Source organism: Macaca fascicularis, chromosome 13 (assembly GCF_037993035.2).
Source record: "Macaca fascicularis isolate 582-1 chromosome 13, T2T-MFA8v1.1".
NCBI lineage: Eukaryota > Metazoa > Chordata > Mammalia > Primates > Cercopithecidae > Macaca > Macaca fascicularis.
Genome location: NC_088387.1, coordinates 55,435,001 through 55,459,988, shown reverse-complemented (window position 1 = coordinate 55,459,988; position 24,988 = coordinate 55,435,001). Strand labels below are relative to the sequence as shown.

Genomic DNA, 24,988 nt, shown 5'->3' with positions numbered 1-24,988 from the left:
CCGAAAAACACTGGCCGACCCCAGTAATTTCGAGGAAAGTCATGAAGTCCATGCGCGGAGCCCTGTGCAAAATAACTCCCGCTGCTGCCTGCCCGGCGTTGATTCCCAATTTATTTCAAGAGAGTCGGCTTTGGGGAGAGAGTCTGCAGGGGGAGGGAAAGAAAAGAATACTGAAAATAAAGCCGGCGGCCGCGGGCTACTGCCTGCGTTTGTGTGCGTGTGTACTGGGTGTGTAGTGTTTGTGCCTGGGCGTGCGATTTAATGGAGCGCCTCTCTGCCTCTCCAGTGCGGCCAGAGCTCGCTTCGCGCACCCACCCCTGCCGAGGAGCCTACTTGCTGCAGCCCAATGCATTGTGTAAGACGCGACCTGTTATGGCCACCACTACTTCCGGGTTCTAGCATTCTGGTCGGAATCCACCTCTCCGCCTGTGCAACACACACTTTACACACGCACGGGGACTGCAAGCGGGCAGCATCGATCGTGGCTCCTTTAAGACAAACTCAGACAGACATTTTTTTTAACCCTCCTCCTCTAATCTCCCTCCAGTGCAGCACTTGCAAAGAGAGGGGGAGAGAGAGAGAGAGAGAAAGAAAGAGAGAGAAGAGAGAAACTGATTAGGAATTAGGACTGATTCAAGGGAAGCGAGCGCTAGGGCTTTGTGCATTTGAATATTAACATTTGAGGTGTTCTGACCAGAAGAAGACAGAGCGGATGATCATTCATTCACCACGTTGACAACCTCGCCTGTGATTGACAGCTGGAGTGGCAGAAAGCCATGAGATTTGGTAGTTGGGTCTGAGGGGCGCTCTTTTTTTTTTTCTTTTTCTTTCTTTCTTTTTTTTTTTTTTTTTAACTGATTTTTGGGGGGAGAGAAGATCTGCTTTTTTTTTTTCTTTCTCTTTTCTTTTTTTTTTTTTTTTTTTTTTTTTTTGCCCCCGCTGCTGTCTTGGAAACGGAGCGCTTTTATGCTCAGTGACTCGGGCGCTTTGCTTCAGGTCCCGTAGACCGAAGATCTGGGACCAGTAGCTCACGTTGCTGGAGACGTTAAGGGATTTTTCGTCGTGCTTTTTTTTTTTTTTTTTTTTCCGGGGGAGTTTGAATATTTGTTTCTTTTCACACTGGCCTTAAAGAGGATATATTAGAAGTTGAAGTAGGAAGGGAGCCAGAGAGGCCGATGGCGCAAAGGGTACGTATTAAAAAACAATTGTGGAACTCAAATGTGAGATTAAATTGAAACGTGGCCGAAAGACACTGCTAAAAAGTTTCCTTTTTTTCTCTCTCTCTTTTAAAAAATGAGGCTCCTAAAGCAGTGGCCTAAAGCGAGAGGATTTATTCAATGCATTTGTAGACTTATGTATGTTACTTGGAGTTGTTAATTAAAGGAATCAATTTATCTATAGATTCCTAACCAGCAGCTATATAAATAAAAATGCAAGCTCAAACAATCATCTTTTTTTTTTTTAACTAGATACCTAATGCTGTAATTTGAACATTCAGAGATCAGAAGTTTAAAGTTATGTTTAAACTAAAATATGCAGCTGGAAACTTCTGATATGTTATTGATTACGCTCATCTTTAATATCACTAGAAGTATTTAGCTTTTTAAAGGAAATAACTGTCATAGTATAGCCAATTTTTTGGTCAGAAAACATTCATCTTTTTATAGTAATTTCAATTTGTATAGATTTGTATACAAGGCAATATTTTGCAAGTTTCTCTTAGATAAGCCCTGTACTAATTGAATACTAAGCACACAGTTACTCACTTTAAAAATGCAATACTAATTTCCCCATATTCCTTTTTCAATGGAAATGCAGTGAGAGTAAAGTGAGACAATGACAACCCAACTGAGGTAGTTTCTTAAAAGAAAGGGGGTCTACAAAAAGCCTTCCTTGCATAATTTGTGTCCTGGCCCTCAAAGCCCTGTTTGCAAAAGAAAGTTACTAGGCTGACACATTTTTCTTTACTCCCTTGGTTCAGGCAAATGTCAGCGTTCTTCCAAACTCTTTTCACACCTCTGGCTTTAAGGAGATGAAAGTGGCAATTCCTCCTTTCTTTGAAAATCATTTCACTCTCAGCGCCTCCAAATCTTGGGAAAATAACTTGCCTGGAATGAACCAATTAGAAAAGTCTAAATAGCTAAATTTCACACACAAAAAATAATGACAATCAATATGAAAGTAGTTTTTTGTTTTTTGGGTTTTTTTTGTTTTTTTTTTTTCTGGAAGAGGAAGATGGGAGGTTCTCTGTGCATTTGCTTTTGAATTTGCTTTAAACCTGGTGAGTAACATTTGCCTCCTTGACTTCTAGTCTGGAAAGAAAGTTCATAAGAGTAAACAAGAAAATAGAATATTAGCTGCTTCAACTATAGATTTTTCTTTAACTTTGGGGGTGGGGAATTGCCCAATTCTAAATTCAGCTCTAATGTTCAGGAAAAGCTACCCTTCTTTGAGTTTCACTTATAAGGGGTCAGTTAGTTTTGTATAATTAGCAGAGTTTGTCTTGGAAAGCAAAAGAAGTGCAGTGTCTTGCAGGACTGGCTAACCTCACGCCGGCAGGGAAATAAAATGAGAAGCCTGTCTAAATTCACGTGCTTGGCGTAGCTGTTCCCATCATAACTTTTTTTTTTTTTTTAAATTCCCCCTGATGTGAAGGGGCTGTGAAACTAGGCGGGTTTGCTGCAGTGTCCTGGCACGTTTTATTATTGTGATTTTGAATTTCTTCCTCCAGAGACATGCCCGTTTCACCTTCCACCCTCCGGAGAATGCTCTTTCTCTCCTTCTTTCTTCTTTCCTTCTTGCCAAAGGAGCCTGAATTTCTGAACTAGTTGATAGGGACACAAGTTAGGGCAAGATCATTCATCCCAGATGAGTCTCGCTGAGAATTCCATAATTTTTACTTAAATCCTTAATTTTAAAATAAGAAAACTCAGCTTTAGAGATGAAAGGCCACCGAATTCCGGGTGGAAGGATCCAGCTGGACTGACCTTATATAAGCTCGGTGGTGCCTTGCCGTTCTCCCATTTGCCCGCCTGGCCTCCTGAACCTTCTTTTTCTCCTGTTTGTCATGCAGTACGACGATCTACCCCATTACGGGGGCATGGATGGAGTAGGCATCCCCTCCACGATGTATGGGGACCCGCATGCAGCCAGGTCCATGCAGCCGGTCCACCACCTGAACCACGGGCCTCCTCTGCACTCGCATCAGTACCCGCACACAGCTCACACCAACGCCATGGCCCCCAGCATGGGCTCCTCTGTCAATGACGCTTTAAAGAGAGATAAAGATGCCATTTATGGGTAGGTACAATGGGCAGCAGGTTAACTAGTTGAGACTCAATGCTTCCCTCTTTCCCTGTGCCCTTGGTAAGAGGAAAGTAAGAGTTCTCTGGATTGGAGCTACATCTTTGGTGACTTTTCATTCACATTGCATGGAGAATTTGGGGAGGTGACCTGCCATCCCCGAAGCCCTACATCTCCATACACACTCTGTGCACATTCAGTGCCCTGCTCCACCATGGCAGTGCCCGCAAGGGGGTCACAGATCAGAAGAAGCTGGCTAAAGGGCCCTTGTCCCCTCTCACATTCCCTCAGAGGGCTGGAGTCCTTCCTCGCTCGATTTCGCCCGAGAGCGTTAGGGGTTTCTAAATGTAGGCGCCTTTGTGTTGGAACGAAACTTTTAGTTTAAGGGAAAATCTCTTTTAAGCCACTGATTGTTCTGACTTGCTAAGTTTACTCAGCAGCCTTATGCTGGCTCTGCCACTGCACAATAAAACCAAGGCAGGACAGTTGCAGGTCAAGCAAGGGGGAACATGTTTTGCATTTAGGGAGTTTGACCACTGAAGTCAAGGAGAGGAGCTTGCTCTGAATTGTTACACACATTAAGAAACTTCTAGATGTTTTAGCACTTTGTGCTCAAATGTGAAACCTGCAGGATTTAGAAATAAGTAAATTCGGGGCGCTCTTCCTCGGAGGTTGTTTTCTGGCCGCGGTTTACAATGCTTTCTCCTCCGCCATTCGATTAGACCCTGGACTAGTAGAATCCTTTGAAACTCACTTGTGCCTACTGTGTGCCGATGAATTTGGGAACCTCGTTTTACTTTGCAGAAACTTTTATTTCTATTTATTTATTTTTAAAAAATCAGAACCCACTGACCCTCCGTGGCAAAAGAATATATATATACTCTTTTTGCTTTATTTTCTGATCCCTTGTGCGATGGGCTTGTTTAAATCCCACCGTTCTGTCCGCAGCGTTAACTACAAGTGGTTTAGGCTCTGGGACCGAACATTTGGGGAAGCTTTGTAAAGGACCCCAAACTGTTAAATTCCCAGCTGAGCAGTGAGAGCTAATAAAAGACTTGAGATACCTCCTTGAGCATTAGAAGAAGCTTTTCTTTCTTCCTTTCTTCTTCTTCTTCTTTTTCTTTCTTTTTTATGGGCTGAGACAAGCGACATCTAGGCCCCTCGCAATACTAGCTGCTTTGCCACTTCGCAGAGACAAAATGAAAGGCTGTACCGCAGGAACATTTGAAGGAACTTTCTTTGGGGGGCGGTGGGGGCCGCCTGCGAAGGGAGGGGAGTGTGCGAGGAGCTGAGGAGGAGCCTCCCGGCTCTCCGAGGGTCTTGGGGTTGGGATCCCTAGGTGCAGCCCGTTGACAGTCGGCCCCACGGCCATGGACGTCCTTTCCCCAAGTTAGCTGAGCGCCTGCACCGAGATCCCCCGAGCCTGGGCTTCGCGCGGCCGCCTAGGAGGAACCCGCAGGAACCAGCCCTCCCCACCCCTCCGCCCGGCGCCTTTCTCCTCCACCAGATCCTGGATGTGCAGTGGAGGGGACGAGGGCTTGTCGGGTGGGAAACTTAATTCAAAATGGCTGCTGGAAACGCTTGGGTTTTATTCGTAGCAAATGTTGCCAATTTCTCCGGCCAGATACGCTAAACCGATCCTCAGATACCGTCCATGGCTCAGGGCCTCCGACTTCAGGGCTCCAGGAGGAAGGGGAGGTGAGCGGTCACCTGGGTCGCGGGGCGGGGGGGGGGAGGAAAAGGAAAAAAGTAGATGACACAATCCGAGAGGGGGTCTGTTCCTCTTGCTCCTCCGGCTGTTTTTCTTGGGCACCTTTTTCCATTGACTGGGGACTAACCATTATGTTGTTTGTGACTGTTGTATTTTCTTGCAGACACCCCCTCTTCCCTCTCTTAGCACTGATTTTTGAGAAATGTGAATTAGCTACTTGTACCCCCCGCGAGCCAGGGGTGGCGGGCGGGGACGTCTGCTCGTCAGAGTCTTTCAATGAAGATATAGCCGTGTTCGCCAAACAGGTCAGCAAAATAAATGTTAAAAAGTAAAAGAAACAAAAGGAGAGCCCCCCCTTCCCCAACACACAAACGCGCGCGCGCGCGCGCACACACACACACACACACACACACACACACACACACACGGCACACTTTCAAAAGTAGCCAGCACATAGTCGGCCCTAAGCCATGAGTGTTACCTCCAACCTCAGATTTTCTTTCTGTCTGAGTGTCTGTTTGCAGATAACTTAAAATCACCCATCTGCATCCCCACTCACCCTCCAGAAAGCAAACGTGGAGAGCTCACTGCAGAATAAAATCTAGAACACCACGGTTGTAGCTGCTGTGGACTTGGCGGGCTGAGCAGCCTCCCTGAGAACCGTAGTTGCTAGTAGAAGTAAGACTGAGCTCTGGGCTTGTTTTCAGCTTAATTCACACTGAAATGTTTCTGCGCGGGACGAACTCGGTGTCACCGGGTCCCTCCCAGAGGGTTACATCCTGCCCCCAACAGGGTAATGAGGCAAGAAACTAGGAAGGCGACCAGATTTCAAATTTTTCTTTCTTTTTTCTCTCCCCTCCCTCTCCCCTCTCCTTCTCACTTGTATTTAGATTCGCGCAGAAAAACCTCTATTTTCTTCTAATCCAGAACTGGATAACTTGGTAAGAGCGGACCCCTATCCCCCCGCCCCCATCCCCCACCTCCCACCTCCAGTGCCCTCAGCTTTGCTTTGAGAGCCCTGAGATTTCTAGACCGGTCTTCCCGTGCCTGAAGGTTGGCTGCAAATGTTTCTGTCCACGGACAACTGGTCCGGGACAAGATCCCGGGGAAATAAATTCATCTCGAGAGGGGCCGGGCGAGCAGGCGCTGGGAAACGGAGCTTTTGTTTTTTATGACAGCCGGGCTGCGCAGCTCTAATCAGCGCGGGGATTTATCTCCCGGCCTGTCAGCGTGTGTGCTTAAACTTTGCGGACTTCCCAGCCCTCTAAGTCCCATCACGAGGGCAGCCACCGGACCAGAGCCCCTAAACAACCAGTTTGCCTGAAAGGTGTAAGGAAGGCAGCAGAAACTTTGCAATGGGAAAAGCCACAGTTTGAGGGCCATTTGAAATATTTTTCTGTCCAGTCCTTCCAAGGACACATTTAGTCCAGTGTTTAGCCCTTTTGGGGTGGGGTGGGACCAGTGGCACTGAGAGTGGCACTGAGAAAGGGGAGAGCCATGGGGGAGGAGAGTGTTTATGAGCCCCACTTAGATGCTCTGTTGTTGTTTTAGCTATTTTTTTCTCCTTAAGAAATATAAACCTCTAGATGGTACCCAGTTGCTGCTATTAAGTTTTAGTGTTATTGCCATAAATCAAAATAACTCTATTTACTGGTGGGAGGGGGTGGGCTGGAGATGGTAGAGCTGTGACAGCCAGTTTTCTGCAAGCAGGAATGGGGTGCTTATTGTTTTTGTATCTTTGCAGATGATTCAAGCCATACAAGTATTAAGGTTTCATCTGTTGGAATTAGAGAAGGTAATTTCTCTAGCCTCTTTTCCTTTTACTTACCCCTTACCCCGAAGCACACAGAGGGGGAGGGTTCAGAATGGCTGAAGTTCAGCCTTCTGATATATTTGCATAAATGTCTTTCTTTCTGGTAATTAGTGTCAAGGCCAATCTTAGCGTCCATTTCTCTTCGCAGTTTAATTACAATTTCAGCCACTAAAACCGGGATCACAAACGCCCTAGCCTTGTGTTCATTCTTAATAACTTGCTGGCTTTGTGTAAATAGTTGCAATTCTATGCATCCCAGCTGATGTTTAGAATGCTGCTCTGAGGTGGTTTCACAGGTTAATACCTCTGTTGTCTCTTCTCATCCTCTTCCTCCTCTTCTTTGCTACCTCTGAGGGAGAAAAAAGTTTTGTTCAGTTGTTGTGAGTTTCTGGAAGACAGTCTTGAGGGCAGCGGCAGATCAGACACAGGGGAGAGGCAGAAGGGGAGAAGGAGGAGGAGCGGGAAGGAGTCTGGAGGAGGTGGTGGGGAGGCACATTAAACGTTTTGCAGAGACAAAGCAGAGTTGATAGTTGTGTCAATTTCTTGAATCTGTGAATCCTGCACACACCCCACTTTCACACTCAGGAAAGGGTGTGGGATAACATGATTTTGCTAGCTGTTCTATAAATCTCAGCAATAAAAACTTAATGCATTGTAATTCAAACTAACATTAAATTGCAAGCACACTGGGGTTTCTTGTGAATTTTTGCATGTCACTGATGCCTGGGGCCTGTAGGAAACCTCCGCACTTACACCTAAATATTTTGAGGCATTCCTTCTCCTTTTTGTAAAAAAAAAAGAAAAATCAATTTGATATGTTTTTGTGGCTGTATGTTTTCTTATATCAGGAGTACTGGCAACTTGATTTCCTTCCATTTTTTTTTTTTTAAAAGAAAGTGTTCTAAAATATGACCCTTAGAGATAAAAACCTTTATTACAAATATAATAAGGACTTGGGTTGTCAGGCATGTATTCTATGCCACCACAGTACAGGTTCTTTGGAGAATATATATGTGCATATATACACAGATATACATTTTTTCCTTAGACACATTGGAAAGGAATTTATGATAAAGTCACTGGATGAAATTAAATAGTTTACCTTAAATGTCACCTACGCAGGTCACCTCTCTAATGACCACAGCCCCAGGAGCAGATGAATTTAACACGGGTGTTGAATATGTTGTAGCCTGTGAATCATCTTGTCACTGTCAATTTTCTGGGATATCTCTATTTTGCAAGAAAAGAAAGTTATTCCTAATTCTGGATGCATCTGGGGGTCTCTGGAGGACAATTGCCCTGTGTTTCCCCTATTTGGAAGTTTGGATCTCACAAGGGGGGTGGATTGCACTTGTCAATGTCATTTATGCACTCCTGATTATATTCCCATTTTTTTATTTCTGTCATAATGTAGGTACACGAATTATGTGACAATTTCTGCCACCGGTATATTAGCTGTTTGAAAGGGAAAATGCCTATCGATTTGGTGATAGACGATAGAGAAGGAGGATCAAAATCAGACAGTGAAGATATAACAAGATCAGCAAATCTAACCGACCAGGTACGCGCTTTTCAATTTCAACATCCCTGGGAAAAAAAAAAATCTGTATGCATATTGCTTGCTGGGTCACTACCACCTCCTTTTATTATTTGCATATGATTAAGTCTCTTTTAGATACATTTCCATCGAAATGAAAATTTTTGAATAATGTGGCTATTATTGCTTCATTAAGGCTGGCTCTGGGATTCGACCTGGAGAGATGAGCTTGTAAAAGCTTTGCTAGCAAACTTGACCTGTTTCTTGTCGCTTTTAATTTTTGTCTTTATTTTATTTACCCTCTATAATAATGGGAGTGTTAACTGCCAGTGACCGCCTCTGATTGTAGGGGCTTTGTTCTGGAGCATTTTCCCCCTTCTATCTTCAAGAAAAGAAAAGTGTAGGGTCTGCTTATTTCTTATTTTATTAGGAATAAATCCAAGATAGGTGGTCTAAGAGAGACAGCGAGGGTTTGAAATCTAGCAAATGCTGGCTATTTTCTCCCTGTCTGTACGGTTCATTAGCCTGTCTTGTCAGTTTTCCTCGGCCGAACGCTTCTAGACCTCACTGAACATTGCTTTGTGTGGTGTTCACTGCAAGCTCGCCCATTTTATTGTACTTAATAGAAAAAATAAGACCAGGCCGAGGTTATAAAAACAGATAAATATGGACTTTTCCCCTCCTTCTTTCCACTCATCCTCCAGCTGGTATGTGCTCTGGGCCCTCTGGGTTGGCAGCTTGTGGACATGTCAGCATCAGGGGAACCCCGGCGGCCCCCTGGGTAAGGAGGGTGGGGGAGCTCGCACCGCCTTTGCTCTCAACTGAGGGTTGGCTTGCTGCGCTCCCTCCTCTCCTGTCCTCCCTCCAGGCCCTTCTTCCGATGCGTTACTAAGTAGGGACGACTTTTATTTGGAGTTGCTGAGGGGATTTCTCTCTCTGTGTCACCCCAACACCACTGTTTGCTCCCAGGGTGCCTTTCTCTCTCCTGTGGCTGTATCTCTGGATTGGTCCAAAGGAGTTGCAAAAATGCAATGAAAGTGAAAACGTGTGGAGTGAGTGAGATGAAACAGGGCTCAGAACGGTTCTGTTGCGAATTGTTGCAAGGCGTCTGGAGATTTGGGTAGCTGGCCTGCTCTGCACCCTCCCAACCTTCCCCCCTGTATAAGTGAAGGCCCAGAGTTGTTTCTCTTTCTGACTCGGCGCACGTGAGTCCTGACTTGGGGGAAGAGATCAGCCTGCCTTTGTTAAGCCAAAGGCCAGCTACTCTGTAAGCTCTGCCATGATCTCTGTTGGCCAGTGGCTGTCTTGTACAGTCCTTGTCGGAGTGCCTGACACCTGGTTCTTAGTGTCATCTTATGGTTTTCTTCTCTCAACATTATCCTCTTAAAATACATTCTCAGCTTGATTTTCTCTGGGCAACCCCCGCGACACAGGCTGAATTCCTCTTTTGCCCATGGGGAGCGGGAAACAGGCAGAGCAGAGATTTAAAAGTGCCAATGTGCCGGGTCCGCACTGTGATCTGGAGAGTTGGAAACTTTCGGCAGTGTAGACGAGTGCACAGAACACGCAGCGTGCGCAATCCCCGTGCGGCCCCACAGAGGTGGGAAAACTGCAGGCGGCTCCCAGCCTTGGCCCCCGCGGGCTGCCCGGGCCTCAAGTCTGGTTCAACCCGCCAGCCTTCGCCCGGGAGCTGTTGAGTGCAGATTCTGCTGAGGAACCCTCGAGTAGCTGCTGTGGAATAAAAATTGCAATCCAACAAGCCTAACTAGAAAATGGGATTCTAAAAGCTCCGGAGTGCTGGGTACATAAAGCTATTTGAGCAAATTACAAGAATCGCTTAGGGGCATGAATGAAATCAACACTTTAATTGCCTCCAAAATGAAGATTTATACCCCATTTTCTCAAGGAATCATTATTTTATTAAAGTCAAAGATAAAAGAACAAAGTTATGGGGATTTTTTGGAGGGGGAGAGAATACAAAAATTAATATATTATCATGGATCTCCCCCCTTCTCCTTACCTAAACTTTTGTTACCCAATTCCCTTAACTTAAGATATGCAAAGATTGGTATGCAATTGTATTGGATAAAAATTCGCATTTTATTCTCTTCTACCTCTAAAATGAGAATCTGATTTCTGGTCCCCGCTGGTTAAGAGTGGGCTTCGACACTTTGGCTGAGCTCGTGGCGCTGTTGGCCTTTGCGCGTGGGCTTGCTTGTGTGGCCCCCTGGGGCTCACCCAGGTTTCAGCTGGTCGGAGGACAGCAAACTCAAGGTCAGGTTTGGAGAGGGGAGCGCAAAGCGCTGGGCGCATGTGGTACAGTGCCACGGACGCCGGTGGGCTCCACTGCCCTGGGGAGCTGAGGCGCGACGAGTGAAGCACCAGGACGCCTGGTGGGCGCCAGTTCTCCGGACTGGAGCCTGCTGGCCTGTCCCTCCGGGCCGCTGAACCCCTAGTGCGGCGTCCTGGGGGCCAGGCAGGAAGGATGGCCCCTCCACCTGTCTGCGAATGCAGCCCAGCCAGTTTGAGCCTCCGCAGAGGGTGCGCTCCGGGACTGGACGCTTCTCGTGCTGTGAGAACGCTGGGCCTTGTTAGCTCATTAACCCCTCTGTCTCTAGGGCCCGTTGGCGGCACGATTTATTTTATTTTACTTTTTTTCCTCGGAGGGCGCGAAGACTGCCACCAGCGCGGGGACCTGGGATCAACGACTTTGATACTAGGCGGTATCTCGGAGGGCTAAGTCGGCGGAAATCCACTTGGCCTTGTAGCGCTAGTTCAGTCCTTTTCCTTCCTTCCTTCCTTCCTTCCTTCCTTCCTTCCTTCCTTCCTTCCTTCCTTCCTTCCTTCCTTCCTTCCTTCCTTCTTTCCTCCCTTCCTCCCTTCCTCCCTTCCTCCCTTCCTCCCTTCCTCCCTTCCTCCCTTCCTCCCTTCCTCTTTCTTTCTTGCTCTCTCGCTCTCTCGCTCTTTTTTCTTTCTTTTCTTCCTTCTCTCTTTCCTATTTATTTTTAAAATAGGATTAAGACACCAGTAGAAACTGTAATCCCGTTCTTCCCCACACTCAGGTTCCTTCCCCCACGCCCAATCTTGGGGCTGCCTGGAGGTCCCTGCCAGAGAGAGCTACCTTGGCGGGCGCGAGCCTCCTGGGCGCCCTCTCCTGACCGCCGCGGTCTAGGCTCGGCTTGGATGTTCCGGGCTCCCCGAGGCTGGGGGAAGCGAGGGGCGCCAGGGGCTTCCCGGCCTCAGCGTGGGGCGAGGTCCCGGCTGCGACCCCGGAGCAGAAGGAGAGGGGGGCCATGGTGCTAGGCATCGAGGCGAGGGTTGAACCTGCTTGATTTCAGAGAACGATGCGGGTTCGACCGGAGGCGGGGCGCGTGTTCTAGGGGCCCTTGGGTGGATTTGGGGGCGCCAAGAGGGGTTAGGCGGGGAGAGGCCTGGCCACCCAGTTGCTAGACTTTAGGCCGCGCTCCAGGAAGGAGCAGTCGACTTCCTAGGCCGCTTCTGTTGCGCGCCACTTCTTGAATCTAAGCATTTTCCACTCCAAGAACGCGTTGGGAGAGAGGGGAGAGCGGAGCAGAGTCTCTGGGCCCCCAGGGCCGCCTCCCGGGGTGGCCACGCCTGCCGGTAGCGAGCCGAGATTAGCTAGGTCTGTGCTTCGGCCTCAGCGGTGGCCCTGGCTCTTCCCACAAGCAGCAGGAGGCAGAGAAATGGTCCCTTTGGATTACAGTTTTTATTCAACAGCAGCTCTCCGGGGGGTCCTCGTCTGAATCTGCATTTAGCAGCTCCTGGGCGAAGGCTGTCGGGCTGCCCAGGGCGCCCTGTTGCATGTTAATCCAGCTATGTCTCTGACGTCTGGGGAGAAGTAATATGGCTTGCAGATATGGAACCAGAGAACCACGCTCGCCAGGCAGGTTAAATGCCAAGTGCTGCCGAGCTCCCGGGGGACGGCCGCCAGGGCTGTGCAGCCCAGACTGGAGAGCGCAGGGCCGCCAGGCCTCTGGGATCTGGGGCGGCCGGGTCCAGTGCGCTTTGGTTCCCAAGTGGGCTTGGGAACTCTGATGGCGATTGTTTTATTTCAAAAGTTCACAATGTTGTTTCTGAAGCAGAGTTTGGCTTAAAATCCTTTGAAATGAGGTGGAACTTGACAGAAAACGCCCCCCTCCGAAGAAGCGGGGGAGATTTTTGCAAGGGAGATTTAAGCTTTCCCTTTAGGGGAGGTGTCACAGTCAGGGATGGGGCTGGGAGGGCAAGAAGCAACCTAATGTCCTGCATGGATTGGATCTGCTGCTTTAGAGGCAAATAGATAGGGCCAGCGAATATTTACTAATACTAGAAATGTCTGCAATTCCTTGTCATCCAATAAGAAAAGTGTACACAAACAGTGGGAGGCAGAAAAATGGTCCCTTTGTCAGGTAGTTTGTTTTTAAATGCTTCCATTTGGATACATCTTATTTAAATTGTAAATGCTTCGTAGCTTCCCACTTAATGCCTTAATCCTGAAACCTCTCAGTCCACAGGACTTGCAAGTGATAAAGTCTTAGCATCACCTAACTTTACATTTGATTGTGTTGTGGGTCATGTGACATAGTCTTAATTCCTTTTAAAATATATGTCAAAGGGAAATTATGGCAAGATTCTCTTTAATGATTAAATAATAAGGTGTTGACTGCTTGTCACTACACTGGCTAATTGGGATGTTCATTCTAGGCCCTTTATTACGTAGCACCCTTTGAATTAAAAGTTAGTTGTTTACCGGGTATATTTTTATTGTTACTTTCTGGTTGGCTTTTAGTGTGTATTTATGTGTGAGTTTCAGAGTAGGGATGTATTGATTCTTAATAGGGACACTTTTAAAACATTCTAGAAAAAACAAGGGGAAAAATACAGCATGTATGCAGATAGGTTGAGATCAATTACATTGGTAAATGTCTCTACGTCTAAACGCTAATACTACAAAAATATCCTTTGCATAGCTTCTCTCCCTCTCTGTCTCTCTCTCTTTCAATCTCTCTCTCAGTGGAAGTCCCCAGTGCAAGTTGCATGAATAATGGAAAGCAATGATACTAATGCTACTTTGTACAAAGTAAAACCTCATAACAGTAACTATTGTTCAGTGATTTAACTAGCTCCATGGCAGTAGGTCATTCAAATAGCAATTCTTCTCCTACCAGAATGACTCCATTGCTCACCATTCTGAAATATATAGAGTAGTTGTTTTATATAGCTATTGGTCCTAACTTAAAGACTTGTATTAGAAAACATGGAGAATCTTAAATAATAGAGGAAGAAGAGAAGGAAGAAAAAAGGATTAAAATGTGGGCTGGGCTTTCAAAAAAGTAACTGAAATACCATGCTAGAATTGTCCAACTTTGAAAATATATAAATTGTAAATCATTATGTTTTCAAACACTCATATGTTTGAATTTTTAAATGTTTGTCTTAGTCCCAAAAGATTTAAAACACAGCTGTGGCTGGGTGACAAGAAAAAAAAAAAACCCAGTAAAATTCTATACTCTTAAAAAACAAAGACTATTTGTGCTCCCATAGTATAAACTTATGTTTATAAAGGCCAAGTAGATAGACTAAAGTATTACCATGGGGCTTACTGTCCTAAAACTAGCTTACCTTCCCTAGCTTACCTCACAGGTGGAGTTGGAATGAAGAATGAAGAATGCATAACAAATTATACTAAGACACTTGCCATAAATGAAAATACTGTCAACATGAATTTAAATGAAGTATTCTAGTATTGGTAATGTTATGCTTGCCATTGCAACAACAATATTTTCTTATGAAACATAAATATGTCAAACAAATGGGAAATGCTAAAGTTTTAATAAATGATCATTTAATCATCAAACACAACCCAAGCACGTACACAAAAACTTTTAAAGGAAAGTCGGCATACAGCCAAATTCCTATAGGGACTAGCAGGGAAATGATCAAAAAATGAACATGAAATAAGGCTTCCTGTAAGAAGGTCTATAATTCAAAATTATTTGACTCCACTGTCAGGGAAATAGTTGAAGGATAGTAAACTGATACAGTTCTCAGTCATTTTTGTTACACCGTCTTAAATGTTTGCAACGGTAGCATTTTACATGGCCTTTTGTGGATTATGATGTCTGTCATATTTGAATCAAAGTAGTACTTTATGACATAATCGGAACAAAATTATTTGCCATTTCTCCTGAGTGCAAAAAAATTTAATATTTAAGAATTAAATAAAAATTATGGGAAAGTATTCTTTTACAAATAAAGAAATGAAAATAGAAACATGTGACACAGTTTATCTGACAGTTGTACAGATGTTATTATAGATTTAAAGATTTTCCAAATCCCAAGTAAAACAACACTGCTCTAAATCCTGTTGGACTTGCTCTTCTTACTAAGCAGGAAATATCAGAATGTAATACCTGTATAAAAAGTTCTGGTCTAAAACATATGAAATACAGTCTCCCAATTTAAGTTTTAATCATAATTACAAATTTTGATTTTTGGCATCCTGTAAAATTTTGAATATTTTGCTGTCTTTAACATATGCAAATAAACCATGGGTGTCTAAAATCAATTTTGAAAAGTTCAAGCAAATGAGTGTGTCGATGTAGTGTAAAAGATAAAAGAACATCTTCACTGTATCTTTAATTTAACATACCATGATTTCAGGATTATAGGAATTCAGAGAAGCCTTTTGGAATCTTAAACAGACTCTCCAGGAAGTATACCTACATTGGCCAATTGCTGGAATCCCTACACTTATAAATTGGACATTTGAATAAATGGTATAAAGGATACTATGTGAAATAAGTGAGAATATATTCATTTAAATATTTGTCACTAGAATCCAATTTTGATCAATTTAATGCATTCAAGTGCACAGAATTAAAGCAATTGGCAACCTTTTACTACACTTTCTTCAAACACTCTTTTGCCAAATAGCATTTCTTAATCTAGAAAGTATGTTCTTGTTAAAGGAAAATACAAGAGTGCAAATATTTTTAAATTATTTTATATTCTTGACTTCTTGGTTCAGAGTTTCTAAAACTGACTAAAATATACCATCAAGGGTTGATTCTCTGATGGAAAAATGCTCATCTGTACACATATTGAACTATACACCTGTTGTTTATTGGTGTCATGAGTACATACAATCAAATAAATACAAGCTGTATAGCTGTATATCAATACAATTGAAGTTTATAATGAAATTGACACAAATTATATAGCTATATCTGTTTTAAGATATAAAGTAACCATATTATGGTTTTTCCATGACATATGGACCTATTTATATGGCATACACTAATGGAGGACAAATACGTTGAGAAAAGAAGTTTTACCTTATTTGTAATTCTCAAAAATATGTTTCTACAATGGATTCTTCCCTTGTACTTCATAACTCCATTTACAATTAATATAATTTATACTCATGAAGTAAAGAACCTTGAGAGCATAATGTTATGGTTCTTTAAAAAACTCAAATAAAATCCTGGCATGCACCTATAGTCTCAGCTAATCCAGAGGCTGAGGCAGGAGAATCACTTGAGCTGAGGAGTTGCCGGCTTGGGCAATATAACAAGATGCTGTCTCAAAAACAAGACCAAAAAATCCTTAAATGAAATCATATTATTCAAAAAAAATAAAATGCCTATTATTATCGATAAGTTTACTAAGTGAAACTTTAAAAATGACCACAACCTTATGAGTTTAACAAATGTTAGCAACTGTTATAGTTGTGCTGCTTCTTTTACATTTTAACCTAATACAAAGTCTTACATTTTACAATGGACTTAAATATATATTACTTTAACTCATTTAGAAGATATCAGTAAATAATATTTTGAGTGATATTAGAATTACTCTAATATCAATATATGACAACATTCTATTATCAATACCTGACCACATAAGCTAGCTTAGAATGAATCGTTGCTTGTGAATTTCCATTTCTATAGATTTTTCCTTACACTTTATAATATGGTAGCATGTTTATTATCCATTAGCTTTAAATTTCTGGGTTGTTGGTTATTATTTAGCAAGATCGAACTATATGTAGCTCTTTCTTTTTCTGATCACTTTTTTTCCACCCTTTGGAAACCTTCTATGCCTGAGATTTGAACTTGGGCTAGTTTGGTAGGTCTCATTTTCCTACTGGAGTGCCTTGTGGGTTATTACCCATATGTGGGTTTATTTTCGTGAGAAAATGAAGAATGTTACTCACTTCAAAACAGGAATGAATAGAGGCCAAAGTCATCAAATATTCCCAACCTGTGCTTTACAATTAAGTGAAAAACTGAAAACTGTTATTCTTATTTGTCTTCCCTAGAGCTGTGAACACTTGGTGTAAAGATTAATATCAGCCCCTTTGGTTCTTCCTCTAAAAGCCTAAATGTTTATTTTCAGCAACTGTATTCTTAACTGATTGTCCATATTTGGTCCCAGACCTCCATGATTTGCATTTTATTCTGAATTTGCATTCATATTACGTCCCATAGAAACTCTTTAAAGTGAAGTGTGTTTATGACTATTATGAAACTCTGGAAAATGAAGTTTATAATGAAATTGACACAGCTGTCAAAAGGACAATGAAGAGAGCAATTTGACTGTAAACCCAGAGTTTCCTTATTCCATCTCAACTTGTAAAAGGCTTATGTCTCTTCTTTTAAAAATATTAGAAGCTGAATGAATAAGAATTTCTTTGACAATAAACCTCCTCTTAATGTCTCCATAACTATTTGGATGTGTTCTTGAATATTAACTTAATTTGATAGACAAGCTATAATTAACTGTGACCTGTAGTGTTTTCTGTTATTCAGAGATTATTCCTTAGCAATTTGAAAACTTAATTTCAAACTAAATGGTGTACAATGTCTGAAATTCTAAAGGCATGCTTACGCTATTTACATGAAGTGGAGTGTTTGTCTACAGAGCTTCAAAATGGAGATACTTTAGAGAGGTGGAGGAATACTTTTTACATACAACGTCCTGGCGAACTAGCTAGCGCAGGTGGGCTCTTTTTGGATATTTTTCAATATATAGCCTTCCTATATATTTGCTGCATATTAAAATTTTTCTTCCTGAAGGAAAAAAAAGCTCTGTGTTTCACAGAGAAATTCGTATATGACATTTTAAACCTACACATTTCATTGATCATAAAATCCAGCCAACACATATATAGAAAATTTAAAATAACAGCAAATAGGTAAGGCGCTATTTGCTATTATGCTTCAGTCAGAACAGAAACTTTAGCGGTATAATTAGGCATTGTGGGTTTAGTTGCAACATTTACTTGAAAGTTCCCACCAGATCTGAAGTTGTTTTAAAATCCACGCTTGAGAATATTTTAGTGTAAACAATTTGTGATAAATCACCATTGAACACTACTTTCATTTAAAATTGTTCCTTCCTAAGAGATGCAGTGTCATGAGAAACCACCCTGCCCTTCACTCTTGAACATATAAATTTATTATTTATTTACATTCTATCATATACATTATTTGTGGGAATTTTACTATAACTCTACAGAGCATATGGAATTCATCTTCATGAGATAAGGGTGGCTTCTCTGCCAATGTGGTATAACCCTAAGTAGATACTAAGGATTACCCTCAGACTGCAGATAAATATTATCTCTTATAGAGTCATTACATGTTTATATTTTATATCTCCAGATGCAAATGTAGTTTGCCATTTTCATTTAAATTGTCATAGTTTTCTTGGCTCTAGCTTCTAACAAAGAGAAACAGGAATTTTACATTTTGAATTGAAATTGATGATAAATTAATATGTTCAAGAAAAAGAAAGATATTCAGTTGTAGAATTATTTAACCCCCTTCCTTTCTTTCAGTCTGCTTTCCCTGTCCTTAATGTGTTCCAAAATTTTCTGAAGAATGTTGTTCATAAAGTTTATAGCACTATTTGTGTATTTGGTGGCTTGGCCTATTGTTTCATTATATTTTGGGATTTTAAAAGCTGTGTTTAATAACAAAATAAGCAAGAAAAACATCTGAGTGATTATGTCCTGTACTTCTTTGCACAAAATAACAGAGAGATGTAGAATATGCTTGTTCGGTGCATATCAAGTGTATTGCTGGTGTTCAATTATTTTTATTCTAATAATTATTCAAAGGCAGTAACAATCTGCATTTAAGTGAGTATAAACATTTTTATTCTGGAATTTGGAATTTGCAGCAACTCAATTTTATTTTCCAAATTACCCTGCCATTTCAATTAGGTGCATTGTTCTTCACTCTACTGTTGCAACATTCTAAAGGTTTGCTTGCCATCCTAATAGTGAATTGTCTGAGTGTTTAATATTTATTGAGGGCATGTAAAGAACATGCCAATAGAAAAACAGGAGAACAAAACATTGACAAATCAATTATGGGGCTTTTCTTTACTCGTAGTATACTTTCAATATTCCAAATACTCTGTAACTGTTAAATAGTATGAATAGTCTCTAGAATAATAGCCTTGGGTGTGGCTGAAGAATGGCATTCTGATTAATTAGAATTCCTTAAAAAGTGCACAGTGCAACTCAGTATCCTACTTCTGGAATTCACAGTTGCTTTGGCTGATCTCTTAGTTAAGTATCTTGAAATATAGAAAACTTGACCATTGTAGGAACCAGAAACTCAAATTAAATCTCAAGATGCTTTGAGAAAGGCCTCACTGATGATTTTACCCAAGTTAAATAATGAAGGAAGGGAATAATCTTTTCCCAACCTCCAAATTTAACATTGTCAGTGGACTTAAAGATTCTTGAGGAATGAGAGACACTTAAAACACAAAATGTTGTAAAAAGTATAAAAAATCAGAAGTGCTTCTAAAGAAACCATAGGGAAATTAGAAAATACCCTATTACTAATTATTAGTGGAAATCAGTGGTAAATATAAATTTCTATGGTTCTTTTATTCAAAGTATAATGCTATGAGGTAGAATAAAACAAGGCTATATCTTGGCTGAATTTTTTTTTTTTTTGTTCTTATGTCTCAATTGTGTGTTCTCTGGCTTGAGAGTTTAGAATTAGAAAAGAGAAAACTTCAGAAACACTTGAGAATAAGCAGTTAATTGTACTGCTTGTCATTTTCAGTTACACACCCTTTCAGGAAGGCGGTGTTCTAATGAACTATGTACAGTTTAGAGCTAGAGCACTCATATTTGAATCTAGACTTTGCTGTGAGAGGGCAAGTCACTGCACCTTGAGGGGACTTAGTTTAATAATCTGTAAAATGGGGATAGTAACAGTACCCACTTTAGTGAGTTACTGTAAGAACTAAATAAAAATGCATCTAAAACATTTAGAGTAGTAAATCCCCAATCCAATAAGCACTTCATTACATAATATTTTATCTTCTCGATTGTATTCTGCCCAACCTTCAGTAACAGGAATTGGGTTTATGGAGGAAGGATTGGGTGCTGGTTGATGGGGATGTTGTTTTATAGAGTGTTTTGTAATCATAGAGTTTAAGAAAAATATCTTAATTCTTACTATAAGGGGTCATTTTTATTCTGATTTCAGCGTAGTGTAAAAGGAGACTGAACTCAGCTATTTTGCTGAGATAGTATGGTGAATCACTGCAGACTCACTCCTAGGGTAAAATTCAAATAACAGTTATGTAAGGACTTTGGGCTAAGTACTTTTCCCCCACATTTCTGAATACAAATACTTCATGCTGAGGTCTGGTTGCTTTCAGGATATTATTATCTGCTTTTACTCATTATACAATGTTGTCTGCATTATTGGATTTTAAATTTTTATTTTTTTTAAATTTTTATTTTTATTTTTTTTTTTATTTTTTTTTTTGCGAGGAGCCTTGCCTAGAAAGTTTGTGGTTTAAAGTTGTTTTATATAAAACACTTTTAAGTTTATTTTATCTTAATTTGTTTGCAGAACAAGGAGCACTGATACTAAGTTACAAATGTAAAATAAAACACTGGGAAGCAAACAATCTTATAAAGAGGATTTTATAACATCAGGTATACTGGCATGTAATTTACTGATTCTTCTCCCACTGCTAAGTAGAAATAATAGAAAATGATCAAAGTTCAGCAGAAAACTCTCAAAAGATAAATGGATAATACGGTTTGAAGTATTTAGGTATACTTATTTGCAAATATAGTGGTGTCAGTGGATTAGGTTTTTTTTTTTTTCAGTCAAACATTTATTTAACTCTATGAACTACAATTTATAGGTATGATTTTTTTTTTTTTTTGAGATGGAGTTTCACTCTTGTCTCCCAGGCTGGAGTGCAGTGGTACAATCTTGGCTCACTGCAACCTCCGCCTCCCAGGTTCAAGCAAATCTCCTGCCTCAGCCTCCCGTGTAGCTAGGATTACAGGTGCCCGCCACTACATCCAGCTAATTTTTTTTTTTTTTTTTTTTTTAGTAGAGACGGGGTTTCACCATGTTAGCCAGGATGGTCTCAAACTCCTGACCTCAGGTTATCTGCCTGCCTCAGCTCCCAAAGTGCTGGGATTACAGGTGTGAGCCACTGCGCCCAGCTGTAGGTATGATTTCAAAAGTAGAAGCACTTAGGGTCATTAAAGTCAGTAAATATAAGAATTTAGTTTTATTAATAGCATGCCAGTTATAATACAATGGCATAGAAAAAGAAAAGGTTATTAAAACATAAATAAATACTTTTTCTAAGATTTTAGCGTATTGAGGCTTTATCTTCTCTCTTCTTAAGATTTTTCTCTACAATAAACTGCTAAGTAGAATTTGAACATTCAGGGCACTTGAATAATTTCTATTACTTGCCAGTTTTGAGACTTTGGTAAAACCGATTGTCATTTCTTGTCAATTGCCCTTTGGTTGTAATTATTCCCTTTCTTTGCAATTTATCTGAATGTACCACATGTAGAAATCTATATTATCTTCTTAGACCACAGTAGGGTCACCATGGGATGATGTTAGCATTGATTGTCAAAGTTAAAGAATTGGGCAAAAAGTATCAGTGCTGTCTTGATTTCATCAGGAAAGCCTTTGGAATATTCTGAGTGTTGTTTTACATCTGTAGACCTTTGCTTAGCCTAGTTGATTCACTTATAATTTATTGGGTAAATTAATTCAACTGTGCAGATCAATAAATTCCTGAAAATGTTAGAGTGGAGACCCAGAAGACACGAGGTTGTTGTAAACTATGGTTTTAAGCAGCATTGGGAGAGTGTTCTGTGGTATTCAATCCTGGCTTCCTAAGGTCCTCACCCTCACTGCCTGCCACAGCAGCCTAGCACCTGAGTATTGAGAGGAGAGTGAAGCATGCTGATTACAGGACAATGAGCAAAATCTTTAAGGGATAGCAGGTGTTAAACGTATATCTTCTCAAGCCTGTAATCCCAGCACTTTGGGAGGCCGAGACGGGCGAATCACTAGGTCAGGAGATCAAGACCATCCTGGCTAACACGGTGAAACCCCGTCTCTACTAAAAATTACAAAAAAATAGCCGGGCGAGGTGGCGGGTGCCTGTAGTCCCAGCTACTCGGGAGAGGCTGAGGCAGGAGAATGGCGTAAACCCGGGAGGCGGAGCTTGCAGTGAGCTGAGATCCGGCCACTGCACTCCAGCCTGGGCGACAGAGTGAGACTCCATCTCAAAAAAAAAAATAAATAAATAATATATATATATATATATATATATATACACACACACACACACGAGATATATATATAAAAGATATATATATATATATATATATATATATATATATATATATATATATATATCTTACAGCCAGGTTGCTTTAAATTCCGTTACAACGTAATTAAAAAACCATTAGATTCATTTTTTAACGTTCTTTTGCCTTATGCCTTATGTACATGATAGGTGTGTGTTGCGGTGTGTGTGTGAACCCATGTGCACACTCATGTCTGAACCCAGGCTTTAGTGATTTCTGAAGCTTGAACAATCACCTGGTAGAAAACTTTTCATTTAAAGATGAAATTACTCCTTGGAGAATTTTCACCAAAGGCAAGAAAGCACAAAAATTCTTTTCCTCCTCTCTACATGCCTCATTACACAGAGATAGAGGATTCAATGTTTGAAAAATTATCATTTTTGTAGGTTTTATTTGTGGTACGTGAGAACTGGGAAATATGGAACTCTATTTAATAGATGCTATGTCTACCTATGCAAACTACCCGCAGCTACTATCCTATGATTTTATACACACACACACACACACACACACACACACACACACACACGCGTTTATTTGCAAGCAATTCACGAGAGTTGCTTAGCCACTAAGGTCTTAGAAATCTGCCTCATTTGACGCTCAAGTGTACACATTTATGCTGTGTGTAAAGATTACTGGCTGGCACTAATGTAGTGAGTGCAAGACATAAGAGATGATTAGATAACCAAGATGCATTTCTAGATTAAACGTTCACAATGGCAAATATGACAGGGCTGGAACTGCGAGAAGAGGCAGTGTGGTGTGTTAGTGAAAGCCACAGATTCTGAAGAGGGATGTTGGATTTCCATTGTCTTACCGCTAATTTACCATCTGCCCTAAGTCACCAGAATTCAGGTCTTCAGGCCTCTATTAAGTGGAGTCATAAGCACATTTTATCACAGCATTAAAAAAGGGCTCAACAAGAACCCTGGCATGCCTTACAGACTTGGCAAAGGTAAGCGAGTGAGGGAGGGGGCAGAGAAGGAAATGAGCAAAAAGAGAGTTGGAGAAAGTGGATAAAGTGTGTGAGGGAGGTAACCTTTTAAAAAGTTGGCCTCTCTGCCAAAGGTGAGTGTGGGCCTCCATCAGGGAGGTGCCTCGGGCACCTACCACTCTTTTCCCAGAACCAACAATTGCCTCTGCATTTTATCCACTTTCAGCAGGGCATAGTGTGGACTTAGAAAAGCTTTCTCTAAAGCACGCTATTTCACATCCATATCATTCCTCACAACACTTTAATGTGGCCCCTGAATCCACAGTATGTGTGCACAGTGAAATACTCATTTGTGAATGTTTATGGCATTTCAAAACATCTAAATGCTCAAAAGGTAAAAGCAGTTTTTCTGTGTTAGGAAAAAAAGAAGGCAAAACAAAACATACTGCCTAAACTTGTTGTGGTTAAATGAATTTTGCTTAGTGATTTCTAGGGATTTTTTTTTTTTAAAGAAATCCACGTAACTTTTTTTCCAGAATTACCTGAAATTGAAGTTGAGTAGATATAGCCCCAAGGAAGTATGTTTTGAGAGGAGCAGGCTGTACCTAGGGCTCTAGCAAATTATAGGTGCTCAGTACATGATAGTTGAGTGGGTTGAATGATTATATGATATGTTTTGGTTGTCAAACAGATACAAATGTGAGCCACCAAGCATTTCAACAGTAGTTTCAGCATGACAAGACTTTAAATACTCAAACATAGAAAGCCTTCTCAGCCTCCTCATTCCCCAGCTTCAGGTATACACAGGTAAATGTGTATTGTTTCTCACAGCAGCTCCTACACCCCTTCTCTTCTCCTCATTTCTCTGCATATGGATCTCTCTCTGGTCCCTTTCCTCAGATGGTATCATTGATTGAGGAGTGTATAAGAAATGATATTTGCTGAAGTCATGCGCCTTTAAGGATCCTAAAAAACGCTGTATAGACGGAGGGGAAAAGTCAAGGGGAGCCAGGCTAATTAGATGCATCCCCCCTCCTCTCCCGACAGTGTGGGATGCTGACATGCAGCGATCCCATCCACTGTGCTTCATGGAAGAGCACAAGTGTGCACGTGGGCATGTACATACGGACATGGGCATGCCTGCGAGTGTGAGTATGCATGTGTATGCCTGAGTACCATGCACACTGGTGCCTTTCCCATGAGGCCCTGGACACTGTCCTCACCTGGAGATACTAAATTGTTCACTTTTGGAGATAAGCCAGGTCTTTCAGGCCACTAGAGATCACTTACTAAAGAGACCCCGGTGATTTGAGAGAGTAAATGTACCTCCCCAAAGAGAAAGCCACCTACTGATAGGTGCAGACTGGCTTCGAATTTTGAACACTGATTATTTCATCAATTTCTACATAGCTGCTAACTGACCCCTTCACAGTAAAGATCATCAGACTCTCAATTATCCACCTTTTTGAATGGGATCAGTGGTGTAGAAGTTTTGAAGGAAAAAAAAAACAACTCTATTTTGGTTCGAAAAAAATGATTCTGGCATCATACTGATGTGGCGAATGACTGACTGGGAAGATGTGTCAAGATGCTTTGTATACTGTAAAGTGATTTATAAATATTAGGTATCGAATTAAACTTGACGAGGTGGGGAGGAGCAAACCACCTGTAAAAATCATGTTATTCCAAGGTGAAAATAAGATCAGTTTGCATTCCCTGAGCACACAGCAGCTGGGAGATAGCACAAAGCACACCAAGCTGTGCACGAAGCCAGCTCAGGTTAACCATTCTTTCCAGAAGGTCTACACACTGAATACACCTGTATGTAGATATCCCAGGCTTGGCTTAGGTCAATTTATGTTGCTACATTAAGAACTATAGAAGCTGCCATTTATTGAGTGCTTGCTGCATGCTTGACAATTTACATATGTTATGTCTGCAAGGGAGTAGTTTTTATCCCCATTTACAGATGAGGACATTAAGGTTTCAAGAGGTTATGACTTATTTAAGACCAT

General features: G+C 41.5%; 1 protein-coding gene and 1 long non-coding RNA gene across 15 annotated transcripts in view; one reads left to right on the top strand and one right to left on the bottom strand.

The window, feature by feature from the left end:
- The first annotated feature begins 400 nt into the window (after positions 1-400).
- MEIS1 (Meis homeobox 1) overlaps positions 401-24,988 on the top strand; it is a 138,525-nt gene continuing 113,937 nt past the window's right edge. For 8 of the 14 annotated variants that reach the window (XR_012422313.1, XR_012422312.1, XR_012422315.1 and 5 more), the window contains exons 1-6: positions 401-1,187; positions 3,074-3,300; positions 5,178-5,319; positions 5,905-5,955; positions 6,759-6,809; positions 8,242-8,388. Coding sequence is in view for 10 of the 14 variants with exons in the window: in XM_005575719.3 (XP_005575776.1) it covers positions 1,176-1,187; positions 3,074-3,300; positions 5,178-5,319; positions 5,905-5,955; positions 6,759-6,809; positions 8,242-8,388 (630 nt within the window). In the remaining 4 variants the exon portion in view is untranslated. Of the gene's footprint in view, positions 1,188-3,073; positions 3,301-4,901; positions 5,002-5,177; positions 5,320-5,904; positions 5,956-6,758; positions 6,810-8,241; positions 8,389-24,988 lie in introns of all 14 variants that reach the window. The other 6 variants (XM_074011643.1, XM_074011644.1, XM_074011641.1 and 3 more) reach the window with 3 other exon arrangements.
- Positions 4,874-5,734, bottom strand: LOC135966816 (uncharacterized). The gene is made up of 2 exons (XR_010580432.2): positions 5,574-5,734; positions 4,874-5,013 (listed from the first exon to the last, which is right to left on the bottom strand). It is a non-coding gene; the product is annotated as an uncharacterized lncRNA (long non-coding RNA).